The sequence below is a fragment of the Orycteropus afer genome, unplaced genomic scaffold (assembly GCF_000298275.1).
Source record: "Orycteropus afer afer isolate SDZICR_OR568_19922 unplaced genomic scaffold, OryAfe1.0 scaffold00177, whole genome shotgun sequence".
Classification (NCBI taxonomy): domain Eukaryota; kingdom Metazoa; phylum Chordata; class Mammalia; order Tubulidentata; family Orycteropodidae; genus Orycteropus; species Orycteropus afer.
Window position 1 is genome coordinate 2,713,209 of NW_006921764.1, and position 12,287 is coordinate 2,725,495.

Below are 12,287 nucleotides of genomic sequence, written 5' to 3' on the forward strand. Positions count from 1 at the left end.
AGCGTCAGAACACTAAGCACATGAGAGAGAGTGGGAACTTCCCAGAACATTGTATTGTGCCCCACCCAACAGAAATAACCCAGGTGGATAGCTTCAGCAAAAGGAGCTCCTCAGTTGCTCATAGAAAATCCCACCTTGGGGTTTACAAAGACTTATGGGTAGAAAAGCCATACTAAGTAATTTACTACACCGCAGTGGCACATGGTATACTCTGGGTTAAGCGTCAGCTGCTATCTTAATACTACGGTTTTTAAGTCTGTATTCAAACTGGTGTAGTGTTTTGAAGTAGAGTCGTCTGTTTTAATAAACAGAGGGAACTCTGGGTTAGGAAATCAGGAGCTGTCCCTCCTCTGCTAGTAGCACCTCCGACTCTGCTAGCAGTGTTACCTTACAAGGTCCTACTTCTCTCTGAACCCCGGTTTCCTTGTTTGTAAAATGAGGTGGTTGGACTAGGTAAGATCTGTAAAGATCTTCCTACCTCTGCAGTTTGCCACTAACAACTGAAAACTAATGAGCATTCTCAGGTAGTTGGAATGTATCCTCTGCAATCTTCTTTACATTTTTATTTTACAAAGCAAAATTGTCAGTTCTGGAAAATCCCAAGTTAGTGCATGCTGCTTCGGTGAGGTTTGTTAAAGCCCCTAGGGGTTACACTCTTACTAGTTACTGTTATTAATAGTGAGTATGAAGTCAGTCACATGTGCAAGGCAGAATGCTGGGCACTGCCAGGGATTCACCGGTTAGTGACACTGTCATTGCATTCACAGTCCTCTTGATGTACCTGAGCCTTGGGGAACCTGAGGCCTTTTCAGAGTGTTTTCGTGTACATTGTCTCTTTTCCTCTCATTTTAGCTGTGAGATACATAGATAAGCTTTATGATCTCCATTTGGTAACTGAATGCGAATATTGTAATCTTAGCAACTTCAGTGATTGGGAAGAGAAAAGAAAGACTTGGCCAGAGTGCCTGCTACATTTGAGGTGTTCATATCTATTTAGCAAAGAAGCTTGGTCTGGACTCTTGACTCACTCCTGGTAAAAGGGGAGAACATGAAAGTCTGGGTGTCTAAGGGAGTATCACCTGTTTGTGCAAAGGGCTGTTTTAGAGTGAAGAGAGGGGTTATTCTCTGCCCATTCCTTGGAGGAGGACATGCAGACAGGAGAGCTGAGCTCAGCACTGCCATAGTGGACTGTGTGTAGCTCTGAAGTAGGGCTGCAGCTTTTCTCAAGCAGACCTGAGGTAGGTGTAGGCATAACTGTGAGGCAGTCGCCAAGGTGGATCGGGGAAGGTGGACCAGGCTGATAATAGCATATTGCAGCCTTAAACCTTCGTCTTCTTTCCTGCTGTTAATGCTTAAGTTTGGGAGCATGGAAGTCATTTAGCAAAGGATCTGGTCAGCATTGCAGATTGTCATATGATTACCAGTCTAATGATTATTTTATTTATCTCTGAATAGTGGTGGAATGTTGTCACTGGGGATTCTTCACAGACCTTCTACACAAATGGAACCAATCTGAAGAAAATACACGTGTCCCCTGACTTCAAAACATGTGTGACTGTTGATAATCTTGGTATTTTATATATTTTACAGATTTTAGAGTAAAACAGTAAGTTGAATTCTTTTAAATTTCAAATTGGAAAAACATTCTAATGAAACTCTGTATTTCAACTTTTTATAAAGCTGTGAATTGTTTTGCAGTATTGCATTCATTACAAAAGTGTTTGTTGTTGGATGAATAATAATAATGTAGCTTTTCCCCAAGTGAACATCCTTTAATCTAGTTTTTTTTTTTATATATAATCATTATCTTCATTGTTAACAATTTGTCCTTAAGATGCAAATGAAGTGTAAATACATACCTTGTTATCCTGTTGGTATAATTCTCTCTTGATGCATCCGAATTGGTTGACGTAATTGACGAGAATAATTTGAAGGAAATCTGTGTTTTGCAGCCTGTGCGGCAGGGTAGCAGTAGCCTGCTCTCTGAACCGTTCGTACCCTCATTCTCCCAAATACAATTTGGGAGCTTATTTGCATGCTTTAAATTTGCTTTAAACAAACTATGTCTGTGCACAGTCTGCAACATTTCCTTTAATTAACTCGATTAGTGAGTCTTGGATTTCAAAAGTTCTTTCTATGAAGCAAAATTCAGGTGTGTCGGAGAGAGTAGATTTTACTGGTCTGCCGTTTTCTCACTGTAGTTGACGGCAGCCCTGAGCCATAACTGCTCTCCAGTTACCAGTATCTGATGGGAGCACTGTCCTGTCTCTGGTTTTTAAATACCAAACTTCTTACCTGTTTGAACTTGAGCTTTCTTAATCCTTACTTTTTCTTTGTTTAGTAGTCGATCCACAGTTAAATGTTAGCAAGGGAGGGGCTGATTTTAATGCTAAATTTTACTAATAGGATTTTTCTAAGAAATATCTTTTTCTATTTGATTTTTTTTTTTTTATTGTAGTTTGGGTGAAAGTAATAGAGCAAACTAGTTTTCCATTCTACGATTTATGCACATTTTGTTTTGTGATACTGGTTGCAGTCCCCTCGGTGTGCCAGCACTCTTCCTGCTTCTGCCCTGGGTTCCCCATTTGCGCTCATCTTTCCTTCCCTTCCTGTGTTCTGGTTCTGAACTTTTTTTCCCGGGCACATGCTGCCCTTTTGGTCTCCTGCGGTTGATTGTCCTGAGGAGCGCGCTCCTCAGGAGGGTTCTTGTTCACTCCATTTACTTTCAGATGAATGGCATTGTCAACGCTGCTTTCTTAGTGAATTTCAACAGAATTCTCTGTGGTTTTCTCCGCAGTTCCAGAAGTGTCACTGTGACTCTGGAAGATGTCAGTTTTCACTTTCCAGTCTTCCATCCAAGCAACCTGTCTTCCCTCTCTCCCTCCCTTCCTCCTCCTACCAAGGTTAATGGGGAAAGATAGTTTTTCATAGGGAAGAAACTCACCCGCATCAGTAGCCAGGCTATTTTTGACCTCCCGAATTAGAAACTTTAATTGAAGCTTAAATCTAAGCACTTTCACTGAAATAGATGAAAGGAAATGGAGATAAATTAAGAATAGATGGGTTTCTGTATTAAAAAAGTAACCACAAATTTTTGTTTCTGCCACAGGAACTGAAGCAAATTGGTGTTAGTATTAACAGTAGGTCGACATTGTGCCTGTTTCTGTTGTTGGTGCACATTAGTAGATGAGACGGGTGGGATGTGAACACAACCCCTCAGATGTGGTTTAGATTAGAGGGTGCTGATTACATTTGATAGGACCTTAAATAGAGTGAATAATTTTTTACACGGCTGAGGAGTTTTTTTTAATAGTTTATAGGCTTACTGTGATTTAAGCATATGTAATGTGAAAATCTTAATTTTATAAAAACAATTCTGTGAATGGTATGTATTCTGCTCAGAGTATCTAACTCATAATAGGATGCAGTGTTTAGGAGCTCATTTCATGTACAGCTTAGTTTAAACATTACTAGCTTTTGGAATTAAACACCTCTAGACTGTTAAACAATAAATGTCAACTTTTCAAAAGCCGTCATTGGCTCTTGTTTTAGAAGAAATTAAAAAGAAAAATGAGATACCATGAGGTAGAAGGAGCAGCTGAGCGTGAGCGGGCTGCTGGTTCAGACGGCTCCCGGAGTCCGTCAGCAGGAGGACGTGGCTTTGTAGTCGGCTGGTGCTGGTGAACGTGTTCATTGATTTTCTCCTGCTTCATTTTTTACATTGAAAATAACATTGAACTTTGTATATATAAAGATTTTTTATATTGCATGTGTCTTTGTATGTTTTGAAAACTTACCAGTTTTGTATTCATGATACTGTCTACATGATTTTCTTTTTGGTCTTGATGTATACATTTTAAAAATTGCACTTAAAAATGTTTACAAAAATAAAATGTCTTAAATCTTTTTGAAAACATTTTCAGATTATTTCATGTGCCTTGCTTGTCTTTTACTTGTTGATTAAAAGACTAAGGGGAAAGATTCTTCAAACTAAAGCCACCACCCTTTCCACCAATGTTTTATCAGCTTGGTGTAGACTCAATTCTATCAGAATTTTCTGAGTGTCTCTTCAGTGTGTTTCTCTGATGGTTGTTATTGACTGATGTGGCTGGCCTGGAGAAAATTCTGCAGAAAAGAGAATTCACTTACTCATTCACTCATTTTTAAAATTCATTCATTCAACAAATGTTTTGAGATCTACTATATGTCTGACAGGGAGCTCTGATAGCGTAGTGCATAAGGCACTTGACTGCTAATCAGAAGGCTGGCAGTTCAAACCCACCAGCCGCTCCTCGGAGGGGAGATGGGGCAATCTACTTCTGTAGTGATACTGCCTTGGAAACCCAATGAGGGGTCGCTGTGAGTCGGGTCCGACTTGACGGCACATAACGACAACAACAACAACATGTCTGACGGGAGCTCTGGTAGCATAGTGCCTGAGGCATTTGACTGCTAACCAGAAGGCTGGCGGTTCAAACCCACCAGCCACTCCTCAGAAGGAAGGCTGGGCAATCTACTTCTGTAATATACTGCCTCAGAAACCCAAGGAGGGGTCGCTATGAGTCGGGGCCAACTCAACGGCATATTACAACAACAACAACATATGTCTGACATGATTCTAGGTGTAGGAGATAGAGCAATGAACAAAACCGTCTGAGTTGAGCAGGGACAGACCGTAAAATAAATACGTAAATTCTATAGTGTATTAGGTGGTGTATTTAAATGGGGCATGGGTTGTAGTTTTAGATGCAGTGGCTCATTGAGAAAGTCACATTTGAATAAAGACTTGCAAGAGGTGAGAGGTGAGCCACGTATGTACCTGGAGAGCCATTCTGAGCCGAGGGTACAGCAGGCAGGTTGGTGTGGCTTGAGAAGAGTGAGTGATGGAAGTATAATAGAACATGAGGGCCGAGGGAGCGGGAGCCAGCACTGTGGAGGCTGCAAGGACTTGGCCTTTTATTCTCAGATGGGATCCTGTTTTGGTTACCTCTAGTGCTGCTCTAGGAGCTCTGGTAGCATAGTGGCTAAAGCACTTGATTGCTAACCAGAAGGCTGGTGGTTCAAACCCACCAGCAACTCCTCGGAAGGAAGGTTGGGCAATCCTACTTCCGTAGTGATACTGCCTCGGAAACCCAAGGAGGGGTCGCTATGAGTCGGGGCCGACTTGACGGCACATAACAACAACAACAACAACAGTGCTGCTCTAACAGAAGATACCACTAGTGGTGCCTAAGGCACTTGACTGCTAACCAGAAGACTGGCAGTTCAACTTTACCAGCCACTCCTCAGAAGGAAGGTTGGACAATCTACTTCCATAGTGATACTGCCTTGGAAACCTAAGGAGGGCTCGCTATCAGTCAGGTCTAATTTGATGGCACATAACAACAACACAAGCAACAACTTAATAATTGTGACAATCATTTCCTTCTTGGGCCCCCATCATCTTAGCCTGGTAACAGTTCTCCAACTCCCACCTCTGCCACCATTCGTGCCCCTCTGCCAAGTTCTTTTGCACAACATGATCTTTCCCAAGTGCCAATCTCAATCACATTACTCTACTTAAAACCTGAGCCTGCCATGTGCTCTCTTGATTTTTGTGGCTTTGAATATGCTGTTTACTGTTTTCCCCTAAAGGTTTTTTTTGTCACTGACTCCTCATCTTTCATGTATTTATTGAGATGACCCTTCTGCTGAAGGTCTGCCCTGACTCCTGTAGCACCTTTTTGTCTGTGATGGCTTTATGATCCTGCATGGTAGTTCCTTGTTTATTTATCAGGTTCCCCCATTAGACTATAAGATCTTTGAAAGCCAAGTCTGTATCTTTTATATCAGAGGCTAACATACTAACCAACCAGTTGCCATTGAGTTGATTCTCACATAAGCCACCATAAGTTTTTGTCCAATGACTGAAGTTCCCACATGCATATATACCCATAATGCATTCAGTCTTCTCCCTCTCCACAAGGATATCACAACTGTCATATTAAGATGTAGTGTATCACCAGCATTTTCTTTATCTCTGCATTTTGGTTTACTATTCTATTGTGATGCATCACTGTTGTTAGGTGCTGTTAAGTCGATTTCAATTGGTAGTGACCTGATATGACAGAGTAGAAATGCCCTATAAAGTTTTCTAGGCTGTAATCTATGCGAGCAGATCACCAGTTCTTTCTTCCATAGAGCTTCTGGGTGGGTTTGAACTGCCAGCCTTTCACTCAGCAGCCGAGAGCGTAACTTGTGCACCACAAGGGGCTCCTTGATGTATCAGTAAGGGAGAGTAAAACTTCACTTGGATGAAAAAAGCTGGATAATAATTATATGAAAAGAGTAAACATATTATTCCTGGAGTGTTTATGTTGGCAAGTATGGCAATCTATTATTCAGTAAACATTTTATTTGCAAATCTTTAAGAAAGGGAAAATGATTTTCCAATAATTGTTAGTCTCATTTTGAACATTTACCTCAAGTAGATAACACTCCTTGGAGAGAACAATCATGGGAGAAAGAAGGGCAGCTTATGCACAGGGAGACAGCTCAGGGGGCAGGAGTGCATGGAGGGATGGACACTGGGAAGAGGTAACTATGGGGAGGAAGTGGGAGGGGAGCTGTTGCATTGTGGTAAACTGTGGTCAATGTCATGAGACAAAGTATATGTGAACCGCTGTATGGAAAGTGAATTTGCTCTGTAAATCTTCACCCAAATCACAATTAAAAAAAAATCAAGAATTAAAAAAAAAAATTGTTAATCTCATTTAAAGATTGTCATTGGAATAGATTTCCTTGTTCGTAACCCTTCCTCTTATGAGTTATTAAAATGCCTAAATTATAACATCAGCTACTACTAGGCTATAAGTTGAATGGTAGAAGAATTGCAGAGCATGTGCACATGGAAGGGGCGTAAGAATTTGGATCAAGGATGGGATTCCCATCAGAGACCAGGCCTTTGAAGTCATTGGACATCACTAACAACTTGCTCCTGAGTCTGACAATGTTGAGAGAAGGCCTGAACTTGGAACATTTTCATTTCAATTATGATTCAGGAAAATGAGTTGCTGCTGTTCATTGTAATTCATTTGTGAGGTCAGCCCTTCAGAACTGGGAATACTGCTTATCACATAGAAATGAATTGAAAATCTGCCGCTCTAATTTACCATCACTCAAGTCTACAATATGTAACCAGAGAGCATTCCAGGCTTGAGTTTGGGTCAGGTAGTTCTCAGCAACTGATCAAATTGGAGAACACCCAGCAGGTAAGTAAAGACTGCTGCTTTTGTACCAAGGTGGTGGTTCTGAGGAGCTGAAGAACGTGTTCAAGTCATTTATTCAGATAGCTGTTGCCCAGCCACTGTAGGTGCTGCCCAACCCTCATTTTATATTCACAGTAGTTGAGTGGTTTTGCAGACCACGATCCCAGTTTATAGAGGAAGAACTAAAATCCCAGGCAGTTAATCATTTGGCAGCAAAGCTTTCCTCTTGACTCCGCCCAACTTTATTCTTTTTGGACTATATATGTACCCACCAAATGGTAGGGAGGGTGGTAATAAAGAAGTAGATAGAAGACCTTAGGCCCCCTGCTTGGGACATGGCTTGGGGGTGTGGCAGCAACTGTGTGTCTTTGGCTGCACTAATTTTCCAGCTGTGCGACCTTCAGCACATGGTTTAATTTTCTCGAAGATTGATTTCTAGGGAGCCTTTGATGTAAGGAGCTACGTGGGATCCATAGGGCTTGATAAAAGTGATGCTTCTTGAATTTTGCACATGGAATTAAAACCTGTGGCTGTCAAGTCGTTCCAACTCATACCAACCTTATAGGACAGGGTAGAACTGCCCCATAGAGTTTCCAAGGCTGTAGATCTTTATGGAAGCAGACCGCCACATCTTTTTCCCATGGAGCAGTGGATGGGTTCCAACCTTTCAGTTAGCAGCTAAGCGCTTAGCCACTATGCTGTGCCACCAGGGCTCCTAGCATCTAGAATGACCTGGGTTCAAATTCCAAAGCCCAGGCCTCACCCAAGACCAATTAATTTACGTCCCTGGAGAGGCTCCCCAGGTGATTGCACTATGTAGCCGAGGTTGAGAACCAGCACCCTGTGGTCTTTGATGCTCGACCAAGCCATTCATTGCCAGTGCCACTCCTACAGCCCAGCCAACTGCACCCATGATGTCTGCATATGCATTATGCTCCTTTCCACCTGCTCTGCCCATGATACCCTCAGGATTGTTGCTTGGTACACAGGTGTTTGGTGTGCACATAAGCACAGCTGTGGGGTTCCTCCCTGGACTGCTGCTAATTTATGCAGCAACTCTGCCAGGATTATCATCAATTCCTCCTGTAGTCACTGCTTTCTCTGTCCAAGTGTCTCACCTGTGTGTGCTTGCACTTCCCTTTTACACAGGGCTATAATGAGCCCCATTGTGCCACACATTGCTAGTGGCTTCCTCAATATCCAGTCTTCTCTTTTCCTCATCAAGAACTGCTATTATGTTGGAGGCTGCATTGTGCTCAGCTGCTTCTTGTTGTTAGGGGCAGTTGAGTTGGTTCTGACTCCTAGTGACACCATGTACAACAGAAAGAAACAGCCTGGTCCTGTGCCATCCTCAAAATTGTGGCTAGGTTTGACCCCATTGTTGCAGTCACTGTGTCAATCCATCTTGTTGGGGGTCTTCATCTTTTTAGCTGACCTTCTACTAAAAGTAACAATTGTTGTGTTGTTATTTGCTGTCGAGTTGGACCAGACTCATAGCGACCCCTCCTTGGGTTTCCGAGGCAGTATCACTACGGAAGCAGATTGCCCCATCTTCCTTCTGAGGAGTGGCTGGTCGGTTTGAACCACCAGCCTTCTGGTTAGCAGTCAAGGGCCTTAGGCACTCACTATGCTACCAGAGCTCCCAAAGTAACAATAGTAACAACAACTACTACATTTTCCAACATACTACAGGTGACCAATGAGATGTAAGTGGAAGTCAAGAAGTGAAGCTTTTAGGAAAACTCTTCAGAGGTTGCTTACTCAGTTGGGAGACAAGAGGCCTTTGGTCCATCCCATCTTTTCTCTTTTTTTCTTGCCTGGAATGTAGATGTGTTGGCTGATGCTCTAGCAGCCATTTGTAAACATGAGGTAGGCTTTACGCTAGAATCCATGTGGTAAGGATGGCAGAATAAAGATATAGGAGGAATTTAGGATTTTAATAAGAATCGTGGAACTACCATTCCAGTCCTGTACTGTACTTTCTCTGAAGTTCGTTACATGAGAGAAAACTCAACCCTTTCTTTATTAAGACATTGTTATTTCCAGTCTTTGCTACTAGTTTCTGAATTCAGTTTCTAATTAATATTCCCAGTGACCCCTGCCTTCTCTATAACCCTTACCTCAGTCACAGTGTTCCCCTTTTGTTAAATATCTGGACATCCAGCTGTGAGGTAGTTGAAACTCTGTGGAATCTCAAAACCATTAAAAAAAAACCAACTCACTTTTGTCGAGTTGGATCTGACTCATAGTGAGCTCTCCTTGGGTTTCCAAAGTGGTATCTCTATGGAAGTAGATTGCCCAATCTTCCTTCCAAGGGGTGGCTGGTGGGTTTGAACTGCCAGCCTTCTAGTTAGCAGTCAAATGCCTTAGGCACTATGCTACTAGAACTCTCAAAGATACAAAAAAGAATTCACAAACAAGTGCCACATAGACCACACCCAGCCTGCAGATGAGTTTTGTTTGGCCCATGCTCATTTTTCAAAACTCCAAATTTGTTGCCAAGATTTCAAAATTAAGAGATTTCACATAAAAAGCCAGACTTAGAAAATCTACCAACGCAGGATTGATGTTTCTGCTTGACCAAGATTGTCTGGACCTGAATAGCAGTTCTCTCGGATGAGTTCATCACAGTCCCACCCCACTCATTTATATCACCTGCTTGGCCCAGAAGGCATCTGAGTTTGCAGCCTCCGTCCTGGGCCCTTCCAAACCCATGCCTGAGACACAGCCTGCTAAAATGGACTTCCCCACGACTTTCCTCTTGCGCCTTTCTTCCTTCCCAGTCTCCCCTAACTCAACACTTAACTTTGGGATTGGTTTTTTTTTTTCCCCTCTCAGGAAACTGAGCACGCACTTTTGAGAAGTAGACAACAATCAGCCTCTCAAATGTCAGGAAACAGCTGATGTTGCTTTTTTACTGGAGGTCTTTCGACTTCCCTTGCCATGTGTCTCATTGCCACTTGTGCACACAAGCACCCCAGGGAGCAGCTGTTGGGAGGCTTGATTGAGGCACCAAGAGATCCAGAGGACAATTAAATTGAGTATTGAACAGGGATTGCTTTGAGCGGCTTTTATGACCATGTTGTGAGCTGACTTTGTAAGAGCTGCCTCCATCTCCCCTTGCTCTCACTGTGGCAGTGAGATAGGAGAGAGTTCCTCCATGGCAGAACTTGTAAGATACACATCCGCTCCGCTGTACTGAGAAGTCTGTCATCTGACAACCCGTGCTCCTCTGATGTCTGAATCAAGTACGACCCCTGTGGCTGCCTCCTTCACCTGGGGAGATTATTTAGGCTGAAGTATGCCTAAGTCTTTACATAACTGGTCAGTAACTACTCTTGAAAAGTTAAATATGCTCATGCATAGGTCTCGGAGGCTTTGGAGACAAAAACTGCTTTGAAAATAATGTGTGGCTAATACTCTTTGTAGCAAATCTGGTAGCATAATGCCTAAAGCACTTAACTGCTAACCAGAAGGCTGGTGGTTCAAACCCTTCAGCCACTCCTCAGAAGGAAGATGGGGCAATCTACTTCCATAGTGATACTGCCTCGGAAACCCAAGGAGGGGTCGCTATGAGTCGGGTCCAACTCAGTGGCACACAACAACAACAATACTCTTTGTAAGGAGCTCTGGTGGTGCAGTGCCTAATGCATTTGACTGCTAACCAGAAGGTTTGTGGTTCAAACCCACCAGCCACTCCACAGAAGGATGACTGGGCAATTCACTTCTGTAAAGATTTCCTGCCTTGGAAACCCAAATGGGGTTGCTATGAGTCAGAATCGACTCGATGGCAGTGGGTTTGGTTTTAATATCCCTTGTAAGGAGTTCTGGTGACGCAGTGCCTAAGGCATTTGACTACTGACAGAAGGTTGGCGGTTCAAACACACCAGCTGCTCTGGGGAAGGAAGCTGGAACAATCTACTTCTGTAAAAATGTACTGCCTTGAGAACCAAGTGGGGGTTGCTATGAGTCAGAACCAACTCGGTGGCAATGAGTTTGGTTTGATTTTTTATGATTCTTTGTGTGTTATACACCGAGTTCAATATATTGGGTCTGGAATGCTCGTTTTGCATAAACAGTAAGTAAAATGGTGCTGTGCTGAGAACAGAGATGAAATCAAGGAGCCCTAGCGGTGCAATGGTTAAGCACGAAGCTGCTAACCTAAAGGTTGGTGATTCGAACCCATCCAGAAGCTCATGAAGCATAAAGACCTGGCAATCTGCTCCCATGACAATTACAGCCCAGAAAACCGTATGGGGCAGTTCTGCTCTGTTACATGGGGTCGTTGTGAATCAGAATTGACTTGAAGGCACCTGACAATGACAGAGATGAAGATAGGCTAGAGTTCAGTGGAACTGGCATTTCCCAGGTCAGCACCAATGTCTCAGGGTTTTAATTTCACCACAAGAGTAAGGCCTGGCTGGCGAGTACTAATGGAACCAACCACACAGTACGCAGGCTAGTGACCGAGCAGCAGGCCTCGGCAGATCCACCCCGATGCTCTCCGTCCCTGCTGGAACTTTCTCTATGGGATGCAGAGCTCTGTTGTTGGGGCAGGCAGATGCCTGGTTCATTTGTTTGAGGCACAGACAGCAGCAAGTGTGCATGGTGCTGGTTGGGTGTGGGGGAGACAGGAATGGAACGTGGGATGGGCTGATGCACTGTACATAGACTCTGTGATGGCCGGTTGGCAGATTACCCAGTTTGATTTTAAAAAAGATGTTACTGTGAGATTGCTTAATTTTCATAGGAAACATAACAAATAACTTATATATTAAAAAAAAAAAATCCAATTTTAATGTCTAAAAAAGTCCCGAGAGAGGGAGAGAGAAGCTGACCAGAACTTGACCAAATGAAGAGAAAGATGTTTGACACTGGGCGGGTGTAAATCATTTGATGATTTGCTCTGAACTAGACTTTGCTTATGGATGCAGATGTTCAAAGTTCTAAGGGGAACAGAAGATTCTTCAGATCAAGGAACATGCTTTGCTTCCTCAGAGTACTGGTTTGATAGGAGTGGGCAGTTTAGAAATTGGCTAT

The 12,287-nt window shown here is 42.9% G+C and overlaps 1 protein-coding gene across 1 annotated transcript in view; it reads left to right on the forward strand.

Moving 5' to 3' along the window:
- APAF1 (apoptotic peptidase activating factor 1) overlaps positions 1 to 1,602 on the forward strand; it is a 109,599-nt gene extending 107,997 nt beyond the window's left edge. The window contains 1 exon segment of the mRNA XM_042781830.1: positions 1,456 to 1,602. Coding sequence (XP_042637764.1) covers positions 1,456 to 1,602 — 147 coding nt within the window.
- Positions 1,603 to 12,287: the final 10,685 nt, after the last annotated feature.